The sequence below is a fragment of the Cephus cinctus genome, unplaced genomic scaffold (genome assembly GCF_000341935.2).
Source record: "Cephus cinctus unplaced genomic scaffold, Ccin1 Ccin1_scaffold0189, whole genome shotgun sequence".
NCBI classification, from domain to species: domain Eukaryota; kingdom Metazoa; phylum Arthropoda; class Insecta; order Hymenoptera; family Cephidae; genus Cephus; species Cephus cinctus.
In genome coordinates this window covers 839,849-854,638 of record NW_014332911.1, presented here as the reverse complement: position 1 = coordinate 854,638, position 14,790 = coordinate 839,849, and the positions used below count along the sequence as shown (strand labels likewise).

The 14,790-nt window shown below is 45.4% G+C and overlaps 1 protein-coding gene across 12 annotated transcripts in view; it reads left to right on the top strand.

Annotated features, from left to right (window-relative positions):
• The window catches only part of LOC107264621 (synaptogenesis protein syg-2), a 136,479-nt gene that overhangs the window by 113,361 nt on the left and 8,328 nt on the right, over positions 1 to 14,790 (top strand). For all 12 annotated transcript variants that reach the window (XM_025081882.1, XM_025081883.1, XM_025081880.1 and 9 more), the window contains 3 exons: positions 2,757 to 2,832; positions 9,321 to 9,447; positions 13,371 to 13,506. In XM_025081882.1, coding sequence (XP_024937650.1) covers positions 2,757 to 2,832; positions 9,321 to 9,447; positions 13,371 to 13,506 — 339 coding nt within the window. The remainder of the gene's footprint in view (positions 1 to 2,756; positions 2,833 to 9,320; positions 9,448 to 13,370; positions 13,507 to 14,790) is intronic.

The following is a 14,790-nucleotide window of genomic DNA, read 5'->3' as shown; positions in this document are numbered from 1 at the left end:
GGGGTAGGGAATGGCGAGTTATTAATGAAAATGAAACATGCCTGCTTATAATTTCGCTTGGTATACACTCTGACCGGTTGGCTGGCTGGCTTGGGTGGCTGGCTGGTTTGGGTGGCTGTCTGGTTGCTACCGCGAGGGTAAGGGAGTCAGCTGTGGTATCCAGTGTGTCCGTGTCCCCACGTTTAACACAACACCGCCGTATAAATTAAATATATTTCAGTACCGTTATTCTCTATGCATGAAGTTTTAACGGTTACAGTGTTTCAACCACGAATTTATGCTACCCCTTAGATAAGTTAAAATTAAAACGTAGCTCCCCTGGACCAGCATCCTGCAGGCCCTAACTTAGCGCGTTACGCAGCTCTCACCCTTGCTGAATGTTTTTACGATCCACACAATGCACCCTTTAATATACAATTGCACCCGACGTCATCTGACGCATTCAGAGACATTGGCATGTGCTTTTCCAAATTTCCCAAGTCTTATCGGCTGTATCGCCACTATCCTCGTAAAAACTATTTTGGCGAGTCGTGCAAAAAATTTGCTTGAAACTACACTGTAGCTAGGATTCGGGTAAAGCTGTTTAAAAAGTATTGAATTTTTCGCAGGAAATTTCTAAAAGATCACCCGCTTGTTCGTAAAAAGACAACCCCTGCTTCGTAGATTCTAGGAGAAATGTCTCGCTTGCAGGAATTTTGAAGGGTGTCCATTAAAAATTTAATCGCGCGAAACGCGATGGAATTCAAGCTGCTCCATAAGTGTTATTCAATCGAGAAATCAGACTGACTACCCTCCTCGACCCACTCGATTGGCCTGGGGCTACCGGTACGTCACGAGAGGGTGGCTAGTGTCGAGTAGCCCTATTATACCGCTCATACACCATGAGGGCTGTTATTATAAACCCATTAGATGTGACATTCGTCCACTATAGGCTGTCACGATGAGAATTCGCCCCGAAAATTAATATAAGTAATTGACAAAGCCGGGACCCTACGACTTGAAGTTGTCTGAATGAATTTCCAGAGAGAAAAGGGTCGAAGGAAAAAAATCTACATACACCTTACACCCACGCACGTGAACGTAAAGGGTGCTAAGGGGTTCAGCTTGGGTCAATTATTGATATTAAAAGCAGTTGCGTGTTGGACGTTGAAAAATATTACGAAGGGTGGGTATAACGCTTTGTAACTTCCTTACTCGTTCACTTTTCGTCCAGGCCACACACTATAGCCTCCTAGCGCGTGAAGCTGTTATCTAAGGGTTTAGTTCGAAAGCGCGTTAGGACGGCCATTCAAAGTCAAACTGCCATGCAATTAATTTCAAAGTCGAGCCAAAGCGCGGGAGCCTGAATGGAGACGCTATGCAAGACAAGGACTCGGTCCTCGACTGAAAACGCTTATCTTAGACGCAAATATCAGAATGGGGACGCAGCTTTACATTACCGAAACCCAATTGTACTTCGGGCAGGTATCCCTCTCAACTTTACTTAAGACATGCTGGAAGTCACCTGCCGATGTCCAACTGACGAGTATGGCGTTTCCATCCGGACGTGAAAAAAATACTCGTCGTCACATGAAATTACTAATGGTCTTAACCATATTCGTATTTCTCAGGTATCCATTCGCGCGTTGGAGACACGCCGGCAGTAGAGACAACGCGAAGCAAATGCATATTTCATTCTTGCCGAGGTCCTGAAATCGTTAAACTATTTTTTAGCAGTTTTTCAGTCGCGTTCATGGAATTTCAGGGTAATGGACTTAGGGGTGGGAAACGAAAAAAAAAAATTATGGCTGACTGTCCTCACGAGTACTGACTGCCAGCATGAAGTATAAGAGATGTAACGTTGCTATGTGATCAAGGGTGATGCTGGTGCAGGAAAAGGGGGTGGATCAGGGTGGATGTAGAGAGATTCGTACTGAGAAAGTTAAATACGTTGAATAATTTAACTGATAGAGGATTCCGGAGCGACGGGGTGGCAGAGCCGACTTTATTTATTCATGCTGATTTAAAGGCTCTTCCTCTCTATCCGACATATGTGCTCGTACGTGTACATCGCGACTCGACGTCTTGAGAAACTATTGACTCTCTGACCTCGAGTCTTGCATACGTCTTGAGGGACAACGATAAACGAGCCCTGGAAAATCTTCTTACAGCTCTCCTCTTACCGACGCCGGATCGGCATTAACCTTTAAAGCGGCGTTTATGCGTATATTTTTCACTCCCGTACATTACCAGTCGCTGCCAGTATCGCTGTTATCAATACTGCCAGCTAGTATAAATGTCAAGCTACACGTGTGATCGCCTGTTGTCGAGAAACACTGAAAATCATACCTAGGCTGATATACCTAGGGCATTTGTTTCTGGAGAAAATCGCGAGAAATTTTATATTTCCCATTTCTCTCGTCTCTGCAAATATTCGATATATCCTTTCGCTTTAAATTTTTCACATTCCTTGCTCGTGGAAATAAAAGTATTACGCCGACAGAGATTTACTTGGCTGTGTAGTTGCTCTTTGATACGAAGGTTCAAATATTTCTTAAGTTATCTTATATCCCCAAAAAGTTACGTTGATATTTATTTAAAAACACAGCATTCCATTCCTAAGATGGCAATCTGTATTAAAAATCGTTTGACAGATTTTTAAAAATTTATTTTGCATGAACATATTTGCAAAACCAATATTCCAAGCAAATACTTAATACTCATTCGACTCTTTGAAAAATATTCTCATGCATTTTTTGCAAATTTTTCTGTTCCAGTCGTCGCTCTACAGCTACTCCATGTGAACGTTCCGCCATATGCCATTAAGGGAGATAGCGCGCCTCTGCTATGCAGGTAAGTGTACTCTAATTGTAAGTGTATGCACAGACTCGAGAGGGAGAGAGAGAGAGAGAGAGAGAGAGAGAGAGAGAGGGAAAGAGAGAGAGAGAGAAACAACGAACAGTAGGTAAGATCGTGATATATATCAGCAAGCGCAAGCAGGAGAAAAGGTCGGTTCCTTCGGCTAGCGTGAGTTCTATCGGTCCTTTAGAACAGCTCGTAAAAAGCCGAAAGAAATGGGTGAAATTTTTAAAGTCAAAAAACAGCGGTCGAAGCATGAAATTTAGATGACTGCGTGTACGACGAGGGAGGTATACACACGTGGGCGTACTTGACCATGGGTAAATGGTATATACGTGTACGGATATAAAAAATGAGAAAACGATGAGATTCAGGCGTGTGATATCCCTTGAAAAATCCATTCTAAGAGACCCGTCGACCCATTTGTTTAACGATTGCCTCGCATGTAACTAACACGCCCGAGAACCTTACTCGGCTGAGCATTTTAATTGGAGCGCCCTAAACGAGAACGAGCGCACCCCGATGCCTGCTGCCCTCCGCGTCGGCGTTGGCGTCCGTACACACTCCTTACGAGAAATTAACGGCGTCCGGTTAGGGTTCGCCCGATGTTTGCCTTCACGCACCAAAATCCACGGGGCTCAAGTTAATTGCGTTAATTTTGCAAATTTCATTTACCAAACGCCTCCCTCTTTCGTTATGACCTTAGGCACCCATATCCCTCTTCCCTTTTGCTTTGTTTCTGACACCAGCCATTTTTATATGTTCTTCGTTACGTTGCGCTTGTACTTTGATCCCGTTCAGAATTCAGATCCAGTTCGTGCAGTTTGAGTTATCAGTAATACGTATAAAGGATGCAGCCACAAGTAGTCAGATGGATTGTCAGACATACAGTCACTCAGAGTCAGTCAGGCTAGTGCAGTGTCGTGGACTACTCCCGGCGCACCCTGAAACCGGAAATGGAAATTGGACGTTGAACCATTGCACTTTGTTAGAATGGAATGAGAGGATGATACTAGACGGATCATATAACAGGATAACGTAACCCAGCATAAGGGTAAAGTAGCGAGACGTATTTTTCTCGCATCAAGACTTTTATATCCTCTATGAATTTTAAGACATAAATCTAGCCGAGTAACGCACGCTTGATTTTACCTCAAATCGTAAAGAACTTCCGATTAGGTGGTGCTGAGAAATAAAAGGGTAAAACGGTAAGAGTGAAAAGGGTAGAACTTCTGGGCTACTGATTACGTAAGTCAAAAGTTGCAACGTTGCGTTCTCTTGGCGTCTTGAGAGGTCCCTCTAAAGTGGAAGCAAGACGAGAGCGGGATGGCAGGATGAAGCAGTAGGTTTCTGCGTAGTCTGGCTATTTTAGATTTTATTTCTTCGAAGAGATTCTCGCTGAGATTCAGGAGGTCTCGAGGTCCTGAAGACTGGCTGGGTACGATCAAAACCTCCTGGTAGCTTTTAGCAGAACAGATGAAGGGGAAAGAAAGAAGAAAAAAAAGAGGAGTCATGAACGTTAGTCAGCAAAAGTCTCCTTAGCCAAGTTCGTTATTTCCGGTTACTCTCTTAGAAGGCTTACCTGATTCGATGGATGGTTTTAGGACATTCTGCTCCGTTCCACTGTTTCTTCGGCTATCTGCTTTCTTTCGTGGATTTCGCCAGTAGCCGGATACAGGAAGAAATGCTGGTTCGACTTTCACGTCAAGCGACGTGTTTTACGAATTCTGCCAACGTCTCGAGCCATGGCTAATGGAGTTACTCTAGACCGCAGAGGATAGCTATAGTCTTGCAGAAGTAACGGGCTGATGGTGTTCTCTACTGCGGTTCCTACCCCTATGCCTTGAAGAAGGGTGGTTGCCCGACGTTTCCGTAACCAGGAACACGTCTCCCCTTACGGGATACGGGAACGTCTCTTCGTATGCCGAAGACAACCTTCGAAATTATGACTCGGTTATCCCGGATTTCGTCTGCGAGATGTTTGCCCATGGTAACCCGAACTTCTGACCGAGTTACCTGGTAATTGGGCTTGGTAATCAGTTTCCGGAACTTTTACTTCTATTGGTAACACGATGCGAGTATAGACGATGGAGTCGATTAGAGGGAGGAGATCGGTACGAGGTGGGAAATAAACGCTGAATTAGGAATGAAAGAGATATTAATATGATTAAATTCAATTATAAGTATATATATCAGATTACGATCGATTACAATTATCCCGTGTTTGGCTACAATTTGATTCGGCTTGGGGCTAAGTTTGGCGGATCTCAAATCAGGTTTGTTCACCGCGCTTGGATTCTTGTGTGTAATGCTAATTGGCCGGCAGTAACAACGAACAGGTCGTCACAATTAGCCATCCGCAACGTTAATTCTTCCGCGACTCCGATGTCCTGGTTTAAATGACGAAGTTTACACAAAAACATAAAATTTGCCGCAGCGCGTTCATGAGTGAAAAAGGGTCGGGGAACTTGAACGAGTCGAATCTCTCAATCGAGACGGATTCATGAGGCTTAATTGGACAATTCGCAGAGTCTGGCGGCGGTCATAATTAGGTTTCCAACACATTAATCCTTCTACAACAGACAGTCCCTAGTTGACTCCTGGAGCAGTCTGAATGAATAAAGGATTCATAGTCCTCCTGCATCCTCCTCCTCCTGAATTTACTACTCCCATTTCCTGGCAGATTCTCTCAGCCTCCTCGCGTCGGTCCTTCCTTCAGACTCTTCAAAAAAAAATCTAAATCTTAATTCAGTATCCTAGGAGTCTGACTCGGGCGGACTGGCTGGGGTGGGTGCAGCCTGGAAAATGATGTATACCGTGACGTCAGCAATGGGAGAGACAGCCCTCCCTCGTGGCACGGCGTTCCCCGGGGCGCTCACGAGGGCCATGTCTTCCTATATCTAAAATCTAAGCGACGTCAGCAGTTCTTCGCTGGAAAGTCCACGCGAGGGCGTCGGGACGCCGGAGCTTTTCCACGGTTCCAGAAATAAGGAGGCCTTTGGGCGCTGAACTACTCCTTGTCTCGTCAAGGGAGCATTCCCTCTCAATATTCCAGGACACATACCGATCGATCTTAGGCATGATCCTGTGTCGCGGGACGACGCCAGCGACGCCGACGTCCCACTCCTGGCGCCTGCAGTCGCGACGTTACCGTTTATTCTCTTCCAATAGTTCACGTGTCCTTGTCGATTTTACTCCTTTTGTCAAGCAGCCCAGGCGGTCCTCGACCCTGTACGCTCGGTTTGCGGGATCAGGAGCGGATGAGGATTTCGCTAGCGGGAACCTCGATTGCCGTAACTGGATCCAAATAGATTTATTAATCAGTCGAACGTCGGGCTGTGACGAGGAACGAGGAGACAGGAAAGGGCGGCGCCGCTGCCTCGGCAGTATTGCAGTTCATCAAGTTAATAATTAAATCGTACCGGGAGCGTACACGTCAGCCGCAGTGAAATTATGACTTTACACGACATTTTCTAATATTAGCGAGACTGTACTCAGTCTCTCCCTCCCTCTGCTTCTCTCTCCTCCCTCCCCCTCTACTAAGGGAGCCTCCTCCGAGGGATCAGTTGGCACGCGTCTATGAGTTTCCCCCTATGCCCACCTTTCTCCATCTCCCTCCACCCACGTCCTCTCTCGTATAAATTGCAAATTAGTTTGCCGTCCGGGGGATCGTAGTTGGTTTACTGTCCTAGGGGCGAGTGCGACGCCTCGGCAGCTCAGGGGTGTGAAAATTTACCAGCCAGCCGAATGCAGTGGTGCATCGTTTGTTACCTTCTCCGCTTCGCAGACTCTTTCGTCTTATCAAAGGACTCGTAGCGCAAATTCTTCTATGGGAATCAACGAGGGATCGAATTTGATATCCCCTAACGAACCTAACGAGCGCGATGCTTTTGCTCTTTATTAAATTTTTTCTGTTCAGTTCCATTCTGCACGTATCTTCTTTATTGTTTTCTGCGCCCAGACGGATGACGCACGTTTGAGGTTCCGAGGTCATCCCATCCATCTCGCTTAATGTATTTCTTTTGATAACTCATCGTTCGACGTGAACCCGATGGCCTGGCTAAACCACGTACTGCCATTAGTAATGGCCCATTACTTTTACAGTTATCGTCGCTACTTCCAGTACCAATGGCTACTAGCACGTTACTGCAACTGCTGCTATAACTGGTATTATTGCTAATAACGTGAATTTTGTGTCGCTAGCAAGTCAATGGTTCGCACGTATGGCCCAGAAAGGGACTAATACATGGAGGAGTACATATTGAACCAAGGAGTCTTATTGTTAGTCGAAGTGGAGAAACGTATTGTGTATGGGCGCCATAGTGTTTCCACGTTTCTGCGTACGTCAATACTCGGAATAGGCAGCTGAGGTAAACAGAGGGTGCGAGAGGGACCGGGATAGGAAAATCAGGAGAAACTGAAAATACGAAGAGAAATAGAAGGTGGTCGGAAGGTATACGGAAGGTGAATAACGGGGGTATAGACTGGAGCCTCCTGTTCCCACAGGACACGACCCAGCAAATGAGCCAGAGGATGCAAATCAATCCCACGACGCAACGCTCCAAATTCTGCACCTACGCTTGACTGCTGCAATCCCTTTTCCAGCGGGCCGAATGCCACCCCTGGGTACGTCGCTACTCACTACATCCCACCAACCGGTTTTACCACTGCGCCATACTATTGCACTAGAATGTATTAACGTAGAGAAGCACGGAGGCAGATTCGAGTGGCTACGGTATACGGTTCCTGCATATACAGAGAACCTGGAACCGACTATTATCTCCGAGTATCCACGAAAATCGTGTACACTGACGATGATCAAGCCTCGATTATTTCACATGATCAAACCTCCTCCATTTGCTGGTCACTACCGACGATCCCTCCGATAGGGCACTGCTGTTGCACTTTCTGAAGAAACTTGCATTCTGATAAAGCTTCAATTAAGAAGATGACTCGCACAGCGAAAGTTCCGAGGGAGTTGCACTTTCTGAAAGGATTTCTAAGATTGTACTTCTAGATTCTCTCTATTGATCTCGAGCTCCTTCAGCTTTCTTAGGTCTTTCTCGAAATTCCTGATCTCGCCCGTTTCATTTCGTTCTCTGCACCAACATTTGCATTAATCGGGACGTGCAATTTATTTATACACGTATGTAATTAAATACCTTAATATCCTAGCAAACGTTATATCTCGTCGTTCTGATTAGTTTGTTATTCATGCAGTGGCCGAGGTGGAGGCTCCGAGCAGGGACTCCGTACATGTTGAATACGCTCCGGATGCTGGATACACTGGGTAGGGACCCTCCCGGGATATCTGGCTCGTTCGCTCCTGCTAATATTCGGCCACCGACTAGAGAATAGTGAGTAGCGAGTGTCGAGTGTCTAGAAGTCGCAAATGCATCAAACTACGTCTGAGATGGTTGGGCATTATCTATGAGGGAACCTGGTGCCTGGTTGTTTACCGCGCGTTTACCTGTCTTCGCGCAACTCAACCTCACAGGAGACTCCAGCATTGAGCACTGAGATCATTAGAGTCTCGAGTTTCGTGAGTGTGTGAGACATTAATTAATTAAATACCGTCAACTCTCGAGGATCCTGACGGTTCCTCCACTTCCTATTTCCCAAATCCATTTCTATTCCTCTATCTGTGTCTGCCTCCTCGCCAACTGCTCTCCTCGATCTCCACGTCTACCTGCTCATCGACTTCTGCCGCCATTATTGTACTTACTCTGCAGCCCGCATATTGATATCTGGAAAACACTTTGTTTTCGGCGATCGACGATTCGCATCGGATCACACGGGAAAATTCCAGGGGGATTACGATACCGAACGAATAATCGGGGAAGGATTCCTTGGGTGAAAAATGGGAAAATCTGTAAAGAAGAATTGAAGACGCGTATGCGGTAATTTCGGGCACGATTATCACCCGTTTTCAGGATACCATTTGGAGCGATTGAAAGAACCACTGAAGAAAAGTTTTCACACTTTTCAATGAAGTCGATTCGCCGACGACGGACCACCTTGTAAATTACTTCGGAACGAAGTCGTTTCTTTGCGTGCCACTCGAAATGGCAAAGTGAAAGGATACCCAAGAATGCTCCCGTTAATCGTCACTCTTTAACCAACGATTAAGGGACCCTTTCGTTTTTATCGGCGACTAAAGTGCCCAATGGCCAAGGGAGGGTTTCGCGTGCATGCTAAGGGTCGCGTGGCAGCCATTATTATGGCGAAGAGGGTGTAGATAGGTATTAGCAAACAGTCGCACAAAAGAACTCCAGCTTACAGTGAGCTGTCGCTGTATCGTACAGATGGCCGAGGACTGTCGCGCTATAGAAATAAGAAAACATTTTTTATCCTCCCTCGAAGTCACCACTGTGTCATTCTGCCAGGCACTGCGTAAAGAAAGTTTAGTTGATACAATATTACCAGCGATTCGATAAGAAATAATAATTTTCAATAATCGATATTATTCTCATTTATTTCAGCTACGATCTTGGGACCGGCAAACTTTACTCCGTGACCTGGTACAAAGATCACGAGGAATTCTACAGATACGTGCCCAAAGCTACGCCCAGTCAACACAGCTATCGCGTCGAAGGTGTAGAAGTTGATGTGAGTATCAATTCAAAAGGACGATTGTTACTTTTTTTTTTCTGAAAACGATCCACCCATAGTCCTCGAATGAGATTTTTTTTTCTATAAGCATGAAAGCGAAGATGTACCCACTTTCCCTTGGTGTAGTCGTCATTTTTTATTTCCTGACACCACTGAACTTTGGAAGAGTGTAACATCCAATAGGGTAGCAGTCGGCCACATTCGAAACTTTGAAATTCCGTCTTCTATATTTTCCCTGTCACGGATTGCCCGGCTCGTATTTCATTCTCAAAGTGGCTCTAGAGAAATCGAAGAGAATCTGCACGGGCGACTGGAAAAAGTCTTGGCCGAGCGTTACGAGACAAATCTGTGCTCGAAGTAAAGTCGATCGTTTTCTAGCCAAGGGCGATTCACGATGCATTATAAATGACGATCAAGAGGATCCAGGCATGGAAGAAGGGGCGAAGGGCAGGAAGGTCGGAAGGTTGGCTGGTCCAGCGGTAGTGGCAGCATCAGCAGCACCAGGGGCTGTAGTAGTATTCCTAGTAGTGGTAGTACTGGTAGGAGTATCGGTGGTAGGTGGTTTAGGGTCGACAAAGTGGGACTCTCTCTGGTCTTGATCTGCGCTCTCCATCTTCGAGAAAAATCTGTTCGCCAATACGAGGCTGTCCGTTTATTCATGGACCATAGGGAACCAAGTGTCATTCCACTTGTCTACCCTTTGAGGGGCACGTCAGGGTGACGTTGGGTCAGGTTAGTTCGTCCTACATTTTGTTAAGCCTCACGAGATAATGCGAGGGTCGAGAGCGAGAGTGAAAGGCGGCGGGAAAGAAATTGGGGAGAGAGGATAGATTCAAGGATCGAGATAGGGGTGGCACCCTTCATGAAGATTTAGTTAAGAGCAGTGAGATGGAAGTGAGTTTTCGGCCTGCGGAAAGAAAAGGGCGGATTAGCTCGGAAACTGATAAGAAGTCGTTGACCCAGCTTGATCCTAATGGTTACAAGGTTGACCTAAGAAAACTAACAGGGCCAAGCAGAGAAAGCCGCGATCACGTCGATCAAGTATCGTTCGCAACTATCGGTCGACTTTAGTGGCTGAACTATATAACGGAGTCATGCAGCCAGTCAAGGTAAAAGATAGACCGAGTCACTGCCAGGCGAATCTGGGTTAAGATGATCGAGCTCAAAGTTAGTACGGAGCAAAGAGAATCCGCCGCCGAATGGAGGCATTAATGTAAAATCGATTCTTAAAAGTGGATACGAGACATTTTTACGTCCGCGAAGAAGTTTCTACGTGGATCCGAGTAAATCGGTCGGTAAACGAGTTTTTCCCTGAAATTGGTCGTTCAATTGGATCAAGCTGTTGTTCGTGTGTATCGAAAGCGGAACTCGCAGGAACATTCTCGTCCTCGTCCTGCTTCTTTCGGTCTCCCCTTCCGACGGTGTATTCCCTGGTAACTCTTGCCGGGACCATAAGCATTCTGCATAAAATATTTCAATTTATTCCGAAGGGTATGTAGCCGTAGCTGCGTATAATAAAGCCGCATATTCAAAACGGCGATAAAAATAAACCCCAGCTTGGACGACGTAGTCGGAGAACGAGAGGCGCGGGAGGATATACGGTTTTAAAGTACCCGCGTCGACGTCGACTGTGGCGTCGGTACGTTACTGCATCTTTGCGAGAAGCAAAATGGAAATGGCTCGTGAGGAAAGAAAAACAAGTGGTGCAATCTTAGGGCAATATGCACCAGCACTCGTTTGCATAATTACCGGAAGGATAGGCACTTGGTGGTGTATTCCCGATACCTTCAAAAGAACCTAGACATAATAGAAGGGAGTCAACCCCCCCATCCTCGGATTTCACTCGTTTACCTCGTTTTACTCTTTTCGTGGATTCCAGCAGAAAATATTGGTTCAGCGCACCGTTAGCACCCGGGAAAATCGGACAGCCGCGGAATCGGTTCTCGTTAATACCCGGGGAAACATAATGAGGATTACGTGTCGCGAGTGCCGGGCCTCCGTTTCCCATTTTATCGGAACTATTAATCCGAGCACTCGTACATTATCGCGATTAGCCGAGAATTTCCATGATAATGAAAACATTTCGATTCCCGTAGCCCGAGGCACAGAATATTTTTTCCAAATTGGGAAAACCACCCATTCTCCCTCCTGGCAGCATTTATGTATTGCTGCGACGACCCAAAACCTCCGCCTTCATTTTCCTCTCCCACGTGGAAATACCGTGATCTGTATAACCCTGTATTCCGCCCTCTGTAACAGTCAGCGTGGTCCAAGCGCCAACCAAGTCCAACCAATTCCAATTTCTACAGCCACTAAAAGCCTCGCTGTATTGTATTCGTACCCAGTTCTCTGGTGAAATTTCAAGCGAATCAACGCCGATCGTCGCCTCATATTTTTTTCAAATCCGCCACTGGTACACGACACATTGTTTTGTTCCTTGCCTGTTTTTCGTCTCTACTCATATATTTCATCCACAATGCTTTGACGGAACGAGTAAGAGCGTAGAAAGATTTTTCCCTCGTGGTAAAGCGCGCTATGAACATTGCAAAAAAATCTTTGAAGTTGAAAAGGCCAGTTTGACATTTGGAGAAATTAAAAGAAAGAAAAAAAAATTTCCTAAAACATACGTTTCCTCGAGTGATGTGGAGTGAAATTACGATATCCCGTTATAAAGGAAAAGCATAAAGCATCAGGGTTCTTCGGAAGAACGGACCCACTGGGGTGCAACCTCATAAAGTTTTTCATCCGTTTGGAGTTCGCTCAAGTGAGCGGGTAACTTCCATAAAACAATGCCGGTAAACAATCTCCACGCTCTCGAACTAGTTCTCGCTCTTTCGCGATCCTCCCTGTTACCCCACTTCCCTCCCTCACTGGCAACCTCTCTATTTCACTTCTTCTTCCCACGCCTTGTCCTTTGTCCTTAGCGTCTCTTACCTTTTCACCGTCCCTCCTGTCCATCCTCTGGTACTTTCCATTGTTTCAGTAGCATCGGTCTTTTATTCCTTTTCCATGAAAACCTCCAAACAAACTTCCATCGGGTCTCCACTCCTTAAAAGGCACCATCAGACTAAAGAATCTCCTCTGGTTTTTGTGTCTTCTTTTTCTCCTTATTTTATCCTCACAGGCAAGCATCTCCTCAAACCCTTATAACTGGCATCAAACTTCGACAGCCGGGTTGTCCGCCGTTCCAGCTGGTACGATTCACCCGAGTCAGTTCACTTCATCTCTTAGGAGCAGCATCGCCGGTGCCCTTACGATAAATAGATTTTATGATAAATACATTCTCTACCCTTGTCTCTTTCTTAAAGGGTCTGGGAGCACTCTCTCTGAAATTCACCAAGAATTTGGCCCCTCGGAGAGACGAAATATTCTCGGTAGGCACGTCAGCTAAAGCTAAATGGATTGTAGCTCTTGTTAGTCCCATTTTCTGTAAATGCCGAGTGTATTATAGATGGGCACGATGCAGGTACGACGAAAACTGTAAACGCGTGAATGCGAAGTGGAAACCGCGAAAGTGGTTATAAGGAAGTGTTAGGGTCAGGAAAATATAATAAAGGAAGAATAAAGGGGAGAGAGGGAGAGAGAGAATTTTCAATAGATAAACACCTGGAACTTTGTCTTTTTCTCTTTCCCTCGAGTTATTTTCGTAGCAGCGTAATGTCGAGGACCCATACTGTTAAATCAATATGGCCTTACGTGCAGCCCTTTCGAACGGTCTTACATTGGCCTCGCGGTCTCCTTGCTTCGACTTAGCATCGACCCATTAAAATCCAAAGTGCAATTGCCGCTCCTAAATATCAGTCGACTGTCTCACGTGAATTATAGGCAATAGAGAGGAGGCACGAGTTGAATGAATTAGATAATCATGAAAATCGTATAAAGAGACTTTACTGAATTCTATGTATGCTCTAATCTTTCAGACTCACTTTTCGAATGACCAAAAAGTGACGCTTCACAACGTCGGATTGAAAACCGGTGGTCTCTACAAGTGCGAGGTCATCACTGAAGCCCCTGGATTCCCATCTGTCTATAACGAGAGTTACATGGAGGTCATATGTGAGTACACACATGCCCTGGCATCCGATAATTAATCCTTTGACAAGAGTCTACTCTTTGGTGTTCGGTGCACTGTTGAATCTCGACTTACAAAGGGGTCTACCACAACCCTCCACCTTTCGATAGAGCTTCGATGGTTAATCTTCTTTGTTTTTCTTTCGGAGTACGTCAATATTGCGCATTACTTTTTTCTATAGATTTGTGAAAAGTACCGACGTCGAATTGAAGCTTCGTTAAATCGCTTGTCTCGTTGAAAAAAAAAAAGACAGTCCGATGCAGTATTATAGGTCGGTGATAACGATTGTTGAAGTCAAAACGAAATGGGGGGTATCACTTAAGGTATTACTAAGGACCGAAAAATAACAAAAGTTTCAATGTAAGATTTTAACAATCCAGCGTCAACTTTTGAACTGGTACAGTTCACTCACACACGCCCATCCCTGCGTCGATAGGCACACACTAATGTACATTGGATGCAGTAGTGTATACGTATATACACCGAATACAGTCTCAAACGCAATGTTGCCGTAACGCTCTTTCGTCTAGCAGTCGTACGAGAGATTTCGTAATAAATATCGAACTTCTTTCATGTCTATCAATAAATCCTATGAGTAAAAAATTCTGACTAAAAATCTAAAAAATTCCTAATTTTTTCCTTTGCCACGTGCTAGTTTTTCATCGGAATCACGCGGACGAGTCAAATGCAATAAAAAAAAACCATGCGCGTTTTGTTGGCCAGGTATAGGGAATACGTGTTACGAGTCCTGACATTAATTCGGAAATACTCGGAAACTGATGAGTGAATCGTGTTAAAAATTTGTCGAGAGATGTACTGCTATACAAATTAGACGTAAAACAAATTTCAGCTCGATTACGCGGTTTTGAGTTTACCGTAGTAATACCTTGAGCAGATCTCTGTCGTGGAGTTTGACGACTCCCTTTACAAGGGTGGAATATCGAAGTAGAATTTTCATTTTCAACGTGCGTTCGGCGACGATGCTAGGATATCCCATTCTGAAGTTTAAAGGCGTATAAAAATGTCGAAGGGCGATAAATATTAGCGAGCTGGTAGTGCAGAAAGGCTATACCGATGGTAAAGATAGAGAACGATGGAGGTGCGGAACCATGGCATATAGGTATGCCAAAGCCGTAAACCGTAACGGGACTGTAGAGCCGGTTGAGGAGGGGCGTCGCGAGGCTTCGGAAGACGTCGGACCAGACGCTTCGAGCGATAAAAGCGGTCCGAGGCCTGTAAACTTTCGTCCTCGCATGGTCCAAGGCAGA